Here is a 19,490-nt window from a genome sequence, read left to right on the forward strand (position 1 = left end):
TTAATGTGTACTGCATTAAAAACTGCGGGATACACATCATGTATATCTATCCTTCGGTGTTTCTTTCAAGCTTCATTTTTGGCATATTTGTTTTGCATACAATATTTCCAAAGCATCAATAAAACAATAAATCCAGAAGCGTGATATAATGGTCATTTTGAGCTGGTTTTGAGTCTATATAAATGTCTATATCTCAATCTAATGTTCCCCTTTGCCAGCTGTCAGAGAAAAATACCGTCAGTTCATCTTAATTCGACTCTTCATTGGTCCATAATTCATGCAATGATAAAGCATGGTCAGCAGAAGGCGGTCAGTGGAGCGCCGCAGGTCTGAGGTCAGTGACCCCGGAGCAAGGCTCGGTCCTCCTTTACTCTTTATTCACAGTGTGAAGGACAGGAAGACTGAGAAGGATTGGGTTTCTTCTACTGATGTGTGACCAACTCGCTCAGAACTGTTCCTAACTTGCGAAGCTATTAAACAGAGCTCATGCAGCATGAAGGGCCTTTTCACAGCAGCACTAAAGATTTTAGTCTGGGGTCTCTATGTGCTAAAAAAGGTTTTACAGTCATATTTCACATGACTCTGTGGATTTCACAAAAATGTCCAGGTCATAAAAAAATTATGAAATTAAACTAAAATATATTTAATTATATTTATAAAATTTGTATGTATTTTTTATATAATAAAAAAGCGTGGTCAGCACGAACAAATAAAGGCCGGTCTCAAATAAAGGTCGGGGGAAAATGAGTGGATAATCTCCTAAATGCCGTTAATTTAATGCGAAACCATCCTGATGCCACGCACCCCGATGCGAGTCATGCCAGTGCGACACACACTAATCCTGGTCTCTTCTATAGTTAACCAAAACACTTTACAAGGATTGCTTTGTAAATTAAATTGAGAATATAACGGATGCATGTGCCATTTTAAATAGGCTACTGTAGTCTATGAGAGATGCAACGTCTGTGAAAATGCCGTGTCAGGCAGGCTACAAATATCGATCTTCACAATGCGTGCGCCTCAATCTGCTCCGTCAGTAGTCAGGGCACTGATCAGGGATCAGCCCATTGACTTACCGGTATGTCCTGATCAGTGCCCTGACTACTGAACTAGGGAGACGCACCTAATATTAGCCTCTCGTCTCTTTAATGTCTTAGGGGTGTCGCACCCAAGCCTAGAAGCTCAGCTCTGCGCAGCGCCACGTCTCAAACCTTATTTATACTTTCACCTGTCTCCGCTGACTGCGCCCCGCGCGCTCCTCCCCAAACGGACGAGGCGTTTATACTCGCAAAACAACAGAGGGCGATTCGGAGTAATAAACCAACGCGTCGAGAAGAAGTGGGCTAACGTGCACAGGTAATGATATTTATTTTAGTACATTTCAACAAAAACCACACTACAAAGGAATCGTGTAAAACTCAGTAAACCTTGGCTTTATATTATTACTTGTGACATGAGAACAAAATGCACTAAATTAACGATCTCGTGAATATTTCCTAATTACACTAAACTTTAATATCGTGATTTATTTATTTGCTTAAACCTGGATCTTTATTTAAAATGGCTTATTTCTGCTTTTGTAGGCTCATTCAGTAAATATAAGCACATAATTTGTGTGCAAACTGGGGGCCGGTGTGATGAGACGTCATGCTCGGCTAGATTCGCTGAGAACTCGTTCATCTTCGGATGCGGAGCTGAGCGCGGAATTACAAAAAATGCATATTATGTTGTTGTATGGTGATATTTTTGCAAATGTTTCTTTAAAAAATCTATGATATTTGTCCACTGGAACTATCACTTTAAATTGAAAACGGTTTACATAAAGCAATTATATTTCAAACAGATGGAATTAGAAATACAGGCCTGCCCCTAATAAAAGCCTGCTTCAAATAAAAGCCGGTTCCCATCGGCAGTTCAGGTAAATAAAGGCCCCGGTCTTTATTTGAGGAATTACGGTATATATAAAATAAAAAATAAAAACAATTTATTTAATTTTATTGTAAAATATATTTTATTATTTCTAAAAAAATAAAATGAAATAAAATAAAAAATACATAAATACAATATAATAATAAATAATGGTTATTTTATCATTGTACTGCCAAAAACCTAAAATAAATAAATAAAATAAAATAAATAAAAATAAATAAAATTTAATTTAAAAAAAGCAACAACTTTTGCCATGCCATGTAGATAGTAATAATTCTACCAGCAAACTTTCTAGTCACCAACACCAACATATGAAATAACATGATTTATTGATGACACTTTAATTTATAGCATGAACCTATGGCGACCTCGATGAACAGTAAAATAAGGAAGGGGAACTTACAGTTGAACCCAGGATCAATATTTCTTCCTGCCAGCAAACTGTGGATTGTGATTTGATAGATGATGTGGATGAAGAGGAAGCTCATACTGCAGAAGCATAAAGACATCAGCAAGTGCCCCGTGTGGCCTGGAAGAGAAATAGCAACAGGAACACCATTAAGGGTCATTTTAGGACTTTTTTAAGGATCCTCAAGAAAGCAAAAATCAAATGGGACACAAATCGGCTTCTAGACGTTACGCAAAGATCTCGAACAAAAAAGTTTGATGCATTCACAAGTAAAGAAATAACTAATGAAAAGATATTCAGAAATAACTCATTAAAATCACAATACAATTTACTAAATGAAACGGTGGATGAATATATGGATCCGACTGCTTCACATGTGCTTTTATAGAGCGCCTCCGGCTATTGGAGAAGATGCTAATGGAGCTTGTGTTACTGATTTCCCAGAGCAGAAGCGTTCGGTGTTGTTCTTACAAGACGAACAACAGCTAATTGTGAGAGCCTCTTTGTTTTAGCACTCTCAAATAGCCTAACACCAAGGTCAAATGAAGTATTAAAGTATTTTTAGAGTGTTTTTCTCTACCAACAATCAATATTTTCCGATGCAGCGCAGGCCTGAGCATGGCTGTGCAGCCCATCACATGTAATGCTTCCTAATGGAGATCATTTTAGCCACAAGTGAGACATAATCGTAAGAATCCAGACGGTGAGAAGCGCTGCCAGATGCTAACTACTAGATTTGTCCTCGGCCTGGGATATGGCTTGTCCTGGTTTACTCTATAAAACACAGTGTGCAAAACAATTTGTGTTAATTTCTCCCTAACAGAGGGAAGGTGTTGTTAGTTTATGTGTAGCAAGCAGATCTCTGCCAAAACCCGTTCATGCCACATATTTCTTCCTCCTTTAATAAAAACATGCAAGAGAACGACAACAAGGTGAAAAACACTGCATCTCTCCTGACCGCCGTAAACTTTCAATTGACTCTGCAGTTTTTGCTAGCTCTGCTTACTGTTAACCGCAACTTCAGGTTTTGTTTGGGGTCTGAAAGACTCCAGGAGGCCTTTAACCCAGAAAAGCCTGGCATATAAAAAAATAATCAGAAAATAAATATTGTTTATTGAACCTCTAGGGAAAAAACGGGGTGGAAAAGTTTGCATATTATTTGATGCATCCAGTTTTTTTTTTTGTCTTATAAAGTATGATATAGTGAGAATACGGAGGATAAAAACAGCTCATTTTTATTCAAAGGCCGGAAAATATGCATTTTGTTGCAGATGCTAATATTTATATGGCCAAAAAGTATGAAATTCTGATAGCTTGTAATGTAAATCAATGATATCTTTATAACAGTACAGACTACTGGCATCAAATGCATATAAGCTTCTGCCAATGCATATAAATGTTGTCACTCTATATCTGCCAATAACATGTCTTAGTAAAATTATTTTTAAATGCTTCATTTTATGATCAAAGGTCTGGGGACCTATTATACCCCTTTTACAGGTCTTAGGTGTCTGTGAAGTTTCAGCTCAAAATACCACATTTATCACACCATGTTGTAAATGCCCGATTTTGAGTGGAAGGAAAAACACGCTGTTTTCATGCATGTGTCTTTAAATGCTAATGAGCTGTTCCTCCCCGCACCCTTCAAAAAGAGGGATACTCTGTCTAAAAACAAAAACTAAAAACATCTGTTTGTTCCTGATCTCTATCGAAGTCACGGTCACATGACTTTGCAGTTCATCATCATCATGAAAGTTGCATAAGTGACATTACATTGGAGAGCATTCCTAAATGGCTCATTTTGAGACATTTTCATATTTAAAGGAAAAATAACAAACAGAGTGTATTCATTTTTACCACAATAGGGTGGTTGTGTACACACAATGAATTTAGTATAATAGGTCCCCTTTAAAACAAACATAATACAATGCAATACAAGGATTATTGCGAGATTAACAAATAAACCTTCCTCAAAAGCCTGATGATCATATTTGAGACTCACATTTGAACACATTGAGTATGGATCATCAAGAAAACCCAAAGTGGCCCCAGTCCAGTAAGTGTTCGTCTTGAAATATTACTAACAAGTTATTCTTATGCTTACTTTATAAACACACAACAGGAACTAGTGCAATTTACAATGAAAGGTGACGAGATGTATGTTAAAAAGTTGATTTATTGATTTATGATGTGTTGATAGTTTATAGCTCCTGTTCAGAGATTTTTAGATGGGTGCTGAGGTTGGGTAGAATCTGCAATCTATGAGCCAGATTGTTTGCTGGCTTCCATGGCTGCAATATTTTGTGTTTGAATATTACTGACAACTAGCCTGACAAGCCAGACCCACATCAAGATGTTTGGTCTGGAAACTCACCATTGACAGCTCAATCTGAGGGGCGGATAAACGGTTGTCTTTCAAACTCCCTCTGCATGCGATAGGATAGCGCTACAACCAACCAGAGCAACGAAGGTGAAGCAGAGCTCGCTGACTGATTAAACATTCGCCGTATCCGGTCAGCTAAACTCCGAACACATCTTCCCTTTTTAAGAATGACTTCAGTGCCGTTCTTTGTTCTTTTCTCAGAGAAAAGCTTAACTCCAAGTCTTCCAGAGTCGCGGTCAAAGCTGATTCGAAAGACCGCCGTTCGCCAGTTTCTGTGCACGTAAACGCAACTCTGCCGTCGTCATTATGGCCCCGCCCACCGACTCTAAACACGATGTGATTGGCCCGGCAAGAGTTAGGGGAATACAGCTCAGAAGGGTATTGAGAGTTGCTAGACGACATTCGCGGGCAGATTAAATTTGCTGCCGCTAGGGTGCGTCTAGATTTCTAGGCTAACTGGCAACCTGTGCTGTCGAAATACTATTGGGGTAATATTGGAAGTGGGCGGGGCCACACAAACCAATACAAAAACAGAAATTCTGACACATAATGCACATTTCAAAGTAAAATAACTGCCTCTAGATTTGGTTTTCAGAGAAAAGAGTATGTGAACATAGCACGTTTCCTAAATAACTACAAACATGTTATGGTATTTTTATGCTTAATTTAAAAATAATTTAAAATAATTCAAAAACTTACATACAGCACCTTTAATTTTGTGGGCATAATGCTGATGTCTCAGAATCTCCTTCAAGAGCATTTTGACATAAAGAAACATCAAAGTTTTTGGCTCGATTTCAAAGGAACGTACATACTAACAAATTGTAAGGCTTCGATGCACTGTAACTTGCTGAAAGCATGAGACAAACGTGTACATGTACTGTACCAGCTAACAATCGCCATCTGAAAAAGTGATTGCACACAGAAGGGAAGCTTTAATAACATCTGCCTACAGGGTTAAAATAACAAGATAGGATAATTAACGGTTTACTTTCAAATTAGGATTAATATTTTGTGACGTACAACATTAGAGTCTGTTGGAGCTCAAATATACAGTGCTTGGTCATTAATATGGCATCAGACAAAGATGAATCAAGCCAAGAGAAAACGTCACTTTATCTCCCTTATCTATATTCCCAACCACTGGAACAGAACCTGACAGAAGACATCGATTCACCTCAATGTTTAGATAACATTACAGAAAAATACAGCTATTATCTCACAGCGTCAGACATCAGATAACACACTCGCCAAAACCGACAAATTCAAATCAAATTCTTCTCCACTGACTAAAACATTTTCAAGCTTAATAAACCAGTGGTTTTTGAGTAGAAATATTTCTTGAATCATATGATAAGATTTTAATTATGTATTACTCATCCATTATATTAAATTATGTAATTAATATGTATTATAGTGCATGTGTGTGTTTATACGTATATATAACTATTATTTTTCATGTTTTTGAAAGAAGTCTCTGCTTATGAAGGCTGCATTTATAAGATCAAGATCAACAATACCGAAAAAAACAGTAATATTATTACCATTTCAAATAATGGTTTTCTATTTTATTATACTTTACTCCAGTCTTCAGGGTCACATGATCCCTCAGAAATCATTCGAATGTGATGAATTATTATCAATGTTGGAAACAGCAGCTTAATTTTTTGTATAACCTGTGATACTTTCAGGATTCTTTGATGAGTAAAAAGTTAAAAAAGAACAGCCCACAAACACAAACTTTTTGAGTATCATTTCATCAGCATAGGATAGACCTTCAATTTGGAAATGAAATGTGACCATGATGCAAAAAGCAAATTTACTTCTATAAAGACCAATTTATTTGATCACAGGACCAGAATGAGTCATTCATTTAAAGCCTTTGGGATGTTTTGTCTGTTGTGAACAAAGCAAAAACACAGAAGTGCGTGTGAGAATGTGTGTGTGTGCACGCACCACTTTTTCCACAGACACCTTCAGGCATTTCTATTTTCCAGTTGCAAAATCCAAAATCTCATATTAAGAGCACTAGCATCTCATATTAATGTTTTTTTTTAAATAATCTACATTTCCAACATTGTTGGATCACATTTGCATATTCCCACTGATAAATCTGTGAAGCCGGAATGGATTTCTCTTATATGAGCACAGGTCTGCTTAACTATTGATGAGAGCAAGCAGACCACTTAAAATGTCCTGTCCTCTTCCTCTTTCATCTTATTCCATGAAAACCTTCTCTTATACATAATTAACAATCAGAAAACAGGCATCTGAACACACCTCGGGAAAACTGCTGCCATGAACAGAGCACAAATGGACCAGACATTCAGAAAACAACACTATACTGACTTCATTTTTCACTCTAATGTATATTACATGAAATTTTAAATAAACTACTGTACTTTTTAATGGCCTGGGGTGAGTAAGATTTCTTTTTACGAAATTTAATACTTTTATTCAGTAAAAATGCATTCAAAAGTTAGAAACATTGACTGATTTCTGAAGGTTCATGTGACACTAAAGACTGGAGTAATGATGCTGAAAATACAGCTTTGATCACAGCATATTAATTACATTTTAAAATACAGTCACATCAATTTTAAATTATAATAATATTTCACAATATTGCAGTTTTTACTGCATTTTTGTTTAAATAAATGCAGCCTTGGTGAGCAGAAGAGCCTTCAAAAACTTTTGTAAAAATGTACAGACCTCAAACTTTAGACCAGTAGTGTGACTGTAATTATATTCAAAGTATTCATATCACAATTGATTTGTTTCTAACATAATATTCATAAAAATATTTGGATCACATGCTAGTTAAGTTAATGTTTCTTTTTTATATTGGTCTATTATTGGATTAAAAATCCCACTGATTTGTTTCTCTAACTCTTAAATCTTCCTCGTCTCAGTGGATTAATGCAAATTTACTATAATGTCCTTATGAATTATTCAGCACGATCAGCGCACCTTCATTACACCCTAAATCTTGATTTTCCTCTAAGCGCGCATGGGCGAGTTCTTCCCTCTGAACAAAAGCCATGAATCAGGACACACAGCGCCTCCTGACTGTACTGGTTTCAGTGAATGTTTTGTTAACGCTTCTGCTCCATTAGATTTTCTGCATGAGGCACTAAAGCCGGTTTCAGGGGAAGACGGATGTGCTTCCTGCATCGGATTGGTGACACTTAGGGAAGAGTTAGTGTTGGTGCGGCGATGCTTCTTACCTTGCATGGTTATGCTGGAGGGTTCTGGGAAGAGAGGGATGAGGAGGAGGTAGAGGAGGTAGATGAAGGACAGTACATTGTACCTGAACAGACATGCTGTGGAGAGAAGATATTAAAACACATATTAGAGTAATCTAGTCGAGTTGCAAAAATGCAAAAAGCACACATACTGCATCATACATTTTTAACTATCTATCTATCTATCTATCTATCTATCTATCTATCTATCTATCTATCTACCTATCTACCTATCTATCTATCTATCTATCTATCTATCTATCTATCTATCTATCTATCTACCTATCTACCTATCTATCTATCTATCTATCTATCTGTCTGTCAACTTTGCTGTTTCATGTAATTAAATGTGAAATTTACTTTAAGTTTCTGAGTGAGAATTGTTTCTACATCAAATAGTTTCTTCGGTGTACCAATGCAACGTCCCGTCTCATTATAATTTCAATACTGTAAACACATTTTTTTTTTTTTTTTTACAAACTGAGGGACAGGTTGAATCCTAGTGAAGTGTCTCTGCTAAACGTCCGTGGTTTAAATCAGAAAATGTAAAGTGTCGTTCACATGCTGTCACTCTGAGCTCCTCTGAAAAGGCTTTCAGCTCCAGAGAAACATCAATTATTCCTGAGATGGATCATGGTTTGGACGCGGTCGGTGTGGTTTTCTTCTTCTGTCTCTGAAGGAATTACATGACCATCGTGAAGGAATTAAGCAGTGATTTTGATTTAGCCACATTTTCATTATCATCTCAAGTTAACTGTCCATGTCAGAAGCATCATGTTAAAAGAAAATATCTATCGTTCTATCCATCCATCTTTCTGTCTGTCATTCAGTTCAGGTCTGTCTGTAATTCATATATCTAATCGGTTTTCCCAGTATAACTTCAGTTTTGCATTTGCCATTATTTAAAATACATATTACATATACATCATGATGTCTGTATTTTTTGATATCTGTACTACATTTCACTTGACAGAACATTTCATGTTTTTAATATGAAGAGCAAAATGCCTGTGAGAATATACGGTCTCGTTTACAGGCCTTTAGTCTGCGTCTGACACACACACACTGAGAGTTTCCCAAAGTTTCCTGATTCCTTCTTTCCGAGCCCAGGGGTTTCTGCTGCACGGGACAGAAAGACATTCAGACGAGTAAATCAAGCACCTTGTCATGCAAAACTGTTGTGACACGGCTTGACTTTAACAACTAAAGTAAGAGTTGTTGTTAATCTTGTGTTTGACATTTTATGAACTGATACTGTGAATATTACACTCATTTATTTCACTACCAAACATGGAGCTCAGCAGAAGACCTCATCTGAACCTGACAGCAAACACATCCCATTCTCTGGAAACACCAAACTCAACAAGAGTACACGTAAAAACAGCCAAAACACCAATTATATTGTTTAAGAATGTTAAATATCCAATAACAATTCCCTTCAACAAAAAACAAGAATGACAATAAACGTGCAGATTTCATGGCCACAGATATTTTCCACTGCTATTATCAGTAACAAAAGTCGTAAATATTGGACCACACTGGCAAACTTAAGCACAATATGGAAAGGTGATATTAAAAAGAAAACTAAATCTAGTACAAACACAAACAGAGTTTATGTTCACATAAAATAAAAGGCTCCGAAGAGACCTGCTCCAGTTTGTGCCGATTATGGACAGAAATCATAAGGAAATTACTGATTTAACGCTTCCAGTCTCTTAATGACTCCATTACCGAGAGTTTTAGGGCCTAACTCTGTCATCCCATACTTTTGGGAACATATTGTTTACATATATTACAAACAGAAAAAGACTAAATAATGCTGTATTTAAACTGTATTATTTAAGAGCAATTTTGTTCACAAACAGGAAAAAATGATATCCTTGAATGCAATGCAATTCATTCTGAATAAAAGCATTTGCCAAAAGCATATGTGAATAGACAAAAGCAAAAAGTCACTACTAAAAAATATGAAATAGAACAAAAACTGTCAAAATTGCATCTAAAATGTAAGTTGACTTAATGCTACTTAATTGTTTATGGAACTGTCATATGAAATCAGTGTCACATTTTCAATGGTGATGGTATTCAGGAAACAGCACTCTTGGTTAGTGTGACGTTGTGTGTGACGTATCATGCTATAAATATATTTAAAAATAAATAAATACCACAGTATGTTAACTAAGTTTCTCTCTGTGTAAGCAGCACACATTTGTTTTTGTTTTTGGTTTTTTTGGTTTTCTCCTCCAGTGTCTCCAGCGCAACATTATACATATATTTCCATTATACATTATTATAATATTACCCAATATCGATCGCCGCTTACATTAAATGAATGCAGAATCATTCTCTCATCTTGGTGATTCCCTATAGTTTAAAATAGATAGATAGATTCCTTATTTTGTTATTAAAGGGGTACTTCAGCGCTGGAAATATGAATCTGTATTTAATATGGGTCATTAATGTAGTACAAATGTGAAATTATTTTTGAATTTGGTGCCTTCTAGACTGAGAAAAGATAGAAAATGTATTTTTGTCTCATGGAGATGAAAGACTACAATTCCCAGAATGCTTCGCTGCCCTGTGAGGCCATTCCCAAAACTACTGGATTACAGAGACTGAGTTAGAGAACAGACACTACAATTAAATACTGAACGTGTGTGTTCAATATAACGATCGAGTCGCCGCGTGAGTCTCACAGCACTAACTCAGATTAGGAGTCAGATTACATTTAACGTCATAAATGAGCTGATGAGCTCTCGATATGAGAGCTGAGGTAATCGCGACTACACTCACGGCATACATTCACAACGCGAGTTCAGTCTGGCGTGTTTTCAGTTCATGCCTTTGAAAGCTTAACTTTCAAAGAAATTAATTTGAGAATTTAAAACACTTACATTGCTCAGCATCCGTCTAAATTAATGCCTGCAGCTGCGAGCTGAGCTGTGAGTGTGATCTCCATCTCTCATGCGAGGGTTCAAAACATGTGGAAATGGCTCCCTCTGCTGGCTGTAGTCTTTAGCCTTTGGCCAAACATTCCAAAGATGACGCAGAAATAAAATGCATAAATCTCTCATCTCAGGGGGATATGAGGGGGGAAAGCACAATCATTTGATTATACTCCAGGGTTTCTACTGATACAAAGCCATATGATAATCGCTGAAGTAACCCTTTAATGTTTTAATCAGGATACTTGTCCAGTCGGGAAAGTAAAATTCTCTTTCACATGCCCAATCCACAGGTATGCCGCCATGTTGTTTCGCACTGACACACCCCCAAGATGAAATCTTGAGCTTCCCACTTGTATTTATGACTTTGTGGTAGCAAAGTTAACTCATTAACTTGTTAACTCAACTGCCATATTTGCAACGCCTCCTGGCAGCTATTTCAGGCATCCAAAACCAAATCTATTTGCATCCTAATCTGTTTGAATGTTGGAATCCCTAAATCTTAAAAACCACTCGCCAAACTTACACTTAAATAACATATTTCAAAGCAGCAACAAAATCTGACATGAACTGTCCCATAAATGTTGTTTCTTATTCCTAAATAACATTAAAAAAGCTTACTTTTTAGACTAGTCCAGCATATGCGCATGTGCACTCCTAAACGCGAGTCTCAGGTTTCCATGGGAACCGGAGCTCGTAATGGCCGCTGCAGTGACGCCATGACTTTACCAATCAGCAATTGGCGCTTTTACTTAGAAGGCGGGGCATGTTCACATGCGTTCAACTCGTAAATACGATCTTTCTGACATGACATTAACGCACTAACCTTATTTTTAGTGTAAAAAAAAAATAGAAAACAGATTTGTATTTAGGATGTGATGTTTATTTAACCAGGAAAATCAAGTGTAACAGGGACATTTATATTTGATATATTTTTTTAAACACCACTGATATACAGCACATAAGTTTAATTATATAGGCCTATGCATTTTACACAGACACACAAAAATGCTCTGTGTGTGTGTGTGTGTGTGTGTGTGTGTGTGTGTGTGTGTGTGTGTGTGTGTGTGTGTGTGTGTGTGTGTGTTGCATAGTAATGCATAAGATTAATTAACTTTCATCTAGCCTATGTGCAACAGAGGTAATATAATTTGGGGTCTGTTAAAATATTGAGCATTTGACAGAAAAACTGCGCTGCCATTGGTTCAGGCGGACAGCGGACACACTGGTGCGAGAGAGATAAGTGTAGGACCACTAAACACAGAGATGGAGGCCATTAAACTCAGTCTTATAGATTACAGCACAGACATTCATCCTGTTAATAAAACCAGCGGCACAGTGATTACAGAGGAAAACACACGGTTAGACACGAGTTTAATCCAGATCACGTCACCTGAGGACGCTCACACTTAAAAATAAACTTTAAAAGTTGAAAACATTATGGCAATGAGTGTTACACAGGTAAACTCCACGCTGTAAAAAAAATCTAGTTTACAAAACAGGCCAAAATAATCCCTAAAGAATAGAGAATGCATCAAATATATTTTTTTTACTTGTGTTTCATTTTCTGTACAAATTCATCACATACATACAGCAGTGCACTACAGATACATCTAATCAGATATTTTCTTGATGCTTCTGACATGGACAGTTAACTTGAGATGATAATGAAAAGGTGGCTAAATCAAAATCCCTGCTTAATTCCTTCACGATGGTCATGTAATTCCTTCAGAGACAGAAGAAGAAAACCACACCGACCGCGTCCAAACCATGATCCATCTCAGGAATAATTGATGTTTCTCTGGAGCTGAAAGCCTTTTCAGAGGAGCTCAGAGTGACAGCATGTGAACGACACTTTACATTTTCTGATTTAAACCACGGACGTTTAGGAGAGACACTTCAATAGGATTCAACCTGTCCCTCAGTTTGTAAAAAAATAAAAATAAAAATGAAATATGTGTTTACAGTATTGAAATTATAATGAGGCGGGACGTTGCACAATTTGCCAAATTTGGTGTAGAAACTATTTTCTCTCAGAAACTTAAAGAAAATTTCACAATTAATTACAAGAAACAGGATGGATGGATGGATGGATGGATGGATGGATGGATGGATGGATGGATGGATGGATGGATGGATGGATGGATGGATGGATGGATGGATGGATGGATGGATGGATGGATGGATGGATGAAAACTGATTTATCCAGTAATGAAACGAATCGCAGAAAAAAATGGTATAAGAGCTGTCACAGTGGCGGTACCCAAAATGTAAAAGTTTTTTTACTGCTTATTCAAATTGCTTAATTAAAATGACCTAAAGCAGCACAATTGCTTTACATTTTGTCGTAACTTAATTTGATTGTGTTCAATCCACTTAAATACAAGTCAAATTTAATCCGTTTGTGTTGTTACATGAATGATTTGTGTTGCGTTAACTGAAACTGGACGGGGCTTGGTAGTTCCCAGCATGCCTTGCATATGGCTAAATCAAGAGAGAATGAATGTTATCTTTTATTTGTAAAAGTGTTATTTTTGAGCAAGATGAGAAAGGGGAGACTTGATTGTATTTAATATTCAATTATGTTGAAATTATTAGAACTATTTAAATGACAGTGGCTTACCATTGTGGAGAAGAGTGGAGCATTCGCTAGGCTGTGGATAGATACCACTAACGGCATTATGGTTTAGCAGAAGGAGCTTTTAATGCTCAGCATTTAATATGTAAATGTGTGCTATATAGATAAAAGTTCGTCAATTAGCTATTGGAGTAGCTATAAGCTAGTTTTCTAGCTATTATAATTCAGTTGAGTAACATTAAAGTTTTAGTTCAGTTTATTTAATCCGTTTAGGAAATTTAGTTTGCACAGGTGCCACACATATGAAATGGAAGTGGATGAATGAATATATAAAATAATGTCTGAATCATGACAGGGAGCCAGACAAAATTCAATTTGAAACAACTTAATTGAGTCACTTAAAATGTATTCATTCCAGGATGATGAAGTTTGATGTTTAAATTAGTTGATTAAAGTGGGACTTATGCTGATACACAATTAAATCATGTAAACCCAACACACTTTATTTTCAGTATACTTTTTTTAAGGGTATGCCATCCCAGTGACAGCTTTTGTACCTTTTTTCTAAAAGCGAATCATTCAACAGTTTTAAAAAAAACAATTGATAAAAATTAATTGCATAAGTTTATATTATATATATATATATATATATATATATATATATATATATAAATATATATATATATATATATATATATATATATATATATATATATATATATATATATATATATATATATATATATATATATATATATATAGGCCTACTGGTTAGCTGAATTGTCTATTCATAATGGAGGGGGAATCATGATCTCAGAGACACTCGTGCTGATGTCCGAACACGAGCGTTTAGTGTTCCTGTCCGCGCTCGGATATGTTTCCAGCGGATGACCTTTGCTCAGTACTACTTCAACCGAAAAATAAAATCATCAAATATTAAAGGTGTTTACGATAATGGGCAGCCGATTCTTCTCCCCTCTGATGCCACATTATTAATTCATGCAGTTAAAACGACTTTCCAGCGATTAATGGAGATGCTCCAGCCTCCACATCTTAGCAATCGCGCTTGGAAGAAAAAAAGAACGAAAAGACTTAGGCTGTCAAGAGATACATTACCATCTTATATAAGTGGATCTTATCTACCTATAGGAAGAACACAACTGAGAGAAAGTGTGTGTCTGCGTGCATGTGTGAATTTCTCAGGGTTAATTATATATATATATATATTTGAGGAAATGTGAATGTGGATTAATTGTGGGCAACCACAGATCCGATTAAGACCTTTAAACAGACTGTAAAGCTTCTAGATTCATTTGATGATGGTAAAAGTGATGGTGAGTAACAACAGTGAGTACAGCATTGAGAAAAGGCATAAAAGATTTTTTCAAAAACTAAAACATGCAGCATGCTTCACACTGACCCTTCATTACTGTTATTTCACTGTTAAAAAACATTTTTGCTCAGTATTTTGTCTTGCTTTCCAGTACAAATATTCAAACTATAATCAAAACTATAACTATAATGCAAAATAATCTTACTTTCCCTTTGAATAAAGTTTATTTTTCTGACCCCAATGGAAGATATTTGAGATAAATGTCATCTATTATGAAATGATAATTTTGATATATTTTAAAATATATATTTTTTATATAATTGCATTATATATATATATATATATATATATATATATATATATATATATATATATATATATATATATATATATATATATATATATATTGTATAGCATATAAGCATTATAGCATTATTTAGTTCCCTGTTAAAAAGTAAATGTTTATTAAACATTGCATTTTCAGTAACAGTCTATGCAGTCTAGTCCCATCTATTAAAATTAATAATACAATCATGGGGGAAATAATTTAAAATGTTTAAATAATCCTCACTATAAAGGGCCCTAAACAGGCGATTGGAATCAATAATATTTTTTAAATAAATAAATAAAACAAACAAACATTCCATATGTTTTATGCAGAAGTCAACGGTGTCGAGTGTCTCTTTAAAACACTCTGAGGGGTTTCACTGCATCACTCTGTCAATAATCATGACAACAACTCATTATCAGATACACACACCACAGAACATTTAACCAGCCACTGTGACAGGAAATATAGATCAAACTGGGATTAATCAGATGGATTATTACACCTGGTGTTTTACATAAGATGACATCAGGTTTACTAAAGCTGTCTGACAAAAATGTCATATTAAAACAAAATGGACGCATGTTATTAACTACTTTAAAACATTTAATATAGTAACTAGATCCTTAATTATTGTAAAGGTTGTAACATGCCATTTCTCTCTAATCAGAACCAAAATCTCACTTAAAATAATGATTTTGGAAATTGATTAGTTGTCATAAGGTCAACTTTAAGGTTTTGAGTCAAAAGTCTAATTATACAAATGATTATTTTCATCCCAAAAATGGCAATATTACCAACTAGCAATATATTATATATTTCTGTTCAGTTGTCTGTGTTGGTTGATTTTTTTGTATTATTCTATATTTTTACTTGTTATTCATTATTTATTTATTTTTTTGTTATTTGTTCCCTTTGTTGCACTTAATGAAAAGTATTATAAATAAAATCTATTATATATATTTTTATATATAATATTTAACATATTTTCTTTTCTTTTCTTTTTACTTTCACTAAAAAAAGTGTGACAACTAGCCCCAGTCTCACCAATGAGCTTTTCTTAGACACTATTTCTTAGACACTTGGGCTATATACATATAGTGCTGTCAAATCAATTAACCATGTTAAATCACATCCAAAATATTTGTGTGTAGGCCTACTGTGTATAATTATTATGTGTATATAAATACACTCGTTCATACTGTATATGTCATTTATATTTAATCACGTTCTTAAATATATACATGGTTGTGCGTGTATTATATACATAATTGTATACTTATATAAAATGTATATTTATATTAAGTTCAGTTGCGGCCTGAAATTACTGTTAAGTAATCAAATTGTCTCGTAACTTTAAAAAAAGTCTCAATTGCTTGGATTCGTTTGATGAATTAAAAACATGTTTCCATGATTTATTGATCATTTTTACAGTGAGTATTCATTTCGAGTTTATAAATGGAACAATTAAGGAATGGCAATAAACTACACACCACTAATGATGAGCTGTGTTCCTTTCTACACATTCAAACTTCTTTTAACTTGCTTTAATTGATAAGTTAGAAGTTTTTACTCCAATCAAACAGACGAAGAGCTGCAGGATCGCCCGCACCTGCTGCGTAACGGAGACTCTGCGCCAAACCCTCCGCAGGATCAAACTGTGAAACAAGTGTTGATGGACACACTCACCTGCCGCCAGACACACCGGCAACAGCACTCTGAACACCAGACCACACACAACCTCAGAAGCCATCGCGCTCAGATGTTGAGGAGGACGAACCGCAGCATCCAGCAGTCAGATGTCCTGGATCCGGGACGGGACGGGACGGCATCCTTCGAGCGCCTTACTCTGAATCCTCCATGCGTCCTGCATGTGTCACGAGGTGTAAACTTCCAGTTAAGGTCTCCCTTTGTGCAAAGCAAACGCGTTGAAAGTCTGTCTCGAGTTGGGGTTAGCTCTAACTCATGCTGACAGGAAGATGTGTTTCTGGACTGTTTTTTTGGAGCGCGCAGCGGACATCAGGATCTCCAGTGCAGTGCGCGCGCGTGAAATACGTCCAAAAAACGCGTGTATCCTGAGAAAATGAGTTAAAAAAAGCACTTTGTATCCTGTGGCACTAGCGCGAAAGCTGATCAGAGTTCTTTAGAAGCAAATCAACTCTCCCCGGAGTGACTTTTACGCGCTCATATTGAAGGTTGGCAGCATGACTTCCTCACGTCCATCTCCACACAGCGGCTCTGAAAGCCACAGGCATTCCGGTCAAAGACGAACGCCCGCTCATAAGTGATCCAGCTCGGATCCAATGAGAGGCCGCGGGAGGAGGGCCCTGTGGCCCCTGCGGGACGCTCCATTTGATTGCTGTTTTACTAGGAACTCATCATCATTACAACACAGGGGCTTCTAGAACAGATTTTATCACGGTCATGCACTCTTTTTTAGCTGACTAAGTCCACTAGGAAGTAATATGAGCCTGTCGAATATGGATTGATAGCATATTATACATCACTGGCCAAAAGTGATGCCCAGAGGGAATATTTGTTTTTTAATAACAAGTTCAATTGAACACTCGAAATAGTTTTATATTTAAAAAAATAAAATAAAGAACAAAATACTAAACTGGTATTTACTTGACAAAATTATGTGGCTAACAATAGGTACACGTTAGCTAGATATTATGTTATGTGCAAAAGCATTAAGCTCACAGGAAAAAGCATACATTGACTACAACATAATCTGTAATTAATACTTTCTCTCGTTTTTCCATGTTCATAATTTCATAATATGTTTGATAAATTTTAGGAGCAAAGGGTTTATTTTATACTTCAGTCTTGAACTTTGATTGGCTGAGCAGCATTCCACACACACAGGCCAAACGTTTGGACACATTACTGTCAGGGTGCGAACTACGGGGGAGCTAGGGGGAGCTCGGCTCCCCTATAAGACATGGGCTCCCCTGAAAACGTGATTTGTGAAATTTTGGGGGGTCTCAAAAATATTGACACTGTGTTATTTTGAGGTGCAATTTCATTTTTATGTAATGTAATCATTGTGGATTATTATTTGTAAAATTGCTAAAAATATATAATTAATTCATGCATGACGGCAGTTTAAATCTAATTCACTTCAATAAAGATAACTATACATGCTGTTCTTGTCATGACCATCAAGGTGTGGTGGCACTGCGGTGCAAATTCCACTCATGTTTAGTACATGTCGACGCAAAGATTCGCAGAAAAAACAAAAACGAATATCCACTTCTTGATCTTGGATTTCTGGAAGAACGGAAAAAGAGGCTGACCTCAAGCCTCTGTGGTCGCTTCTGTGTTAAGGCATGTTATTCCCAATTATGTGTTGTGGCTGGGTTGATATAGGTCTGCGCGACTATCGATTGAATTATGGTATTCTTCTGTAGCCTGACGAGTAACTTCAACCGTTGTTCATGTGAACTCAAAGACAGCCGGATGCTTTGTTTATAGATTTGTGGACTTTTTGACCTATCAATTCTTGTTTTTTTCTTCCTTCATTAAAATCAAAGATGTTCTTCAATGATTGTAAATTGTATATTAAGAGTCTCCGCAATGCATTAAGCAATAGATTGACGCGTTCGTCTGTGTGTGAAGGAATATACACGTCCTCTTTTGTGTATAGGGATGCACCCCCCCCCCCGAAAAGTGGGCTCCCCCAAAGGCCACAGTATAGTTCGAACACTGATTACTGTAATGTTTTTAAAAGACGTTTCTTCTGCTCATCAAGCCTGCATTTATTTGATCAAAAATACAGAATTTTTTTTTAATATAGTGATATATTATTACAATTTAAAATAATTGGTTTTCAATGTATTATACTTTAAATATTATTTATTTCTGTGATCAAAGCTGAATGTTCAGGATGGTTCCTCCAGTCTTCAGTGATCATGATCCTTCAGAAATCATTCTCAGATGAGGATTCATTATGAGTGTTAGAAACAGGTCTGCTGATTAATATATGTTCATAATCTGTTTTATAATACTTTTAGGGGTACAGCTTGTCGCTGGGGCAGTACCCTTAAATGGACATCCTTGTACCTTTTTTACTCCTAAAAGGTGCATATTAGTACCTTTGAGTATACAAATGCGTACCTTAAGGTACTACTATGAACCTTTTTGTGGTAAAAATGTTACAAAGTTGTCCTTTTAAGGGTACTACCCCAGCGACAAGCTTTTGTACCCCTAAAGGTACAATTTTGACACCCTATTTTTCTGTGTGTGGAGACTGGAATAATGATGCTGAAAATTCAGCTTTGTGTGGAAACGTAAATTTAAAAAAGTATAGCAATTTTTTCATCCACAGAATTACCTTC

At 36.0% G+C, this 19,490-nt stretch overlaps 1 protein-coding gene across 2 annotated transcripts in view; it reads right to left on the bottom strand.

Moving 5' to 3' along the window:
* Window positions 1-16,926, bottom strand: part of LOC137089282 (piezo-type mechanosensitive ion channel component 2) — a 103,878-nt gene extending 86,952 nt beyond the window's left edge. For both annotated transcript variants that reach the window (XM_067452824.1, XM_067452823.1), the window contains exons 1-3: window positions 16,840-16,926; window positions 7,949-8,044; window positions 2,333-2,458 (exon numbers count right to left, since the gene is read on the bottom strand). In XM_067452824.1, coding sequence (XP_067308925.1) covers window positions 2,333-2,458; window positions 7,949-8,044; window positions 16,840-16,903 — 286 coding nt within the window. In that variant the 5' untranslated portion in view covers window positions 16,904-16,926. The remainder of the gene's footprint in view (window positions 1-2,332; window positions 2,459-7,948; window positions 8,045-16,839) is intronic.
* Between the last annotated feature and the right edge of the window lie 2,564 nt (window positions 16,927-19,490).

Source organism: Pseudorasbora parva, chromosome 9 (assembly GCF_024679245.1).
Source record: "Pseudorasbora parva isolate DD20220531a chromosome 9, ASM2467924v1, whole genome shotgun sequence".
Lineage (NCBI taxonomy): Eukaryota > Metazoa > Chordata > Actinopteri > Cypriniformes > Gobionidae > Pseudorasbora > Pseudorasbora parva.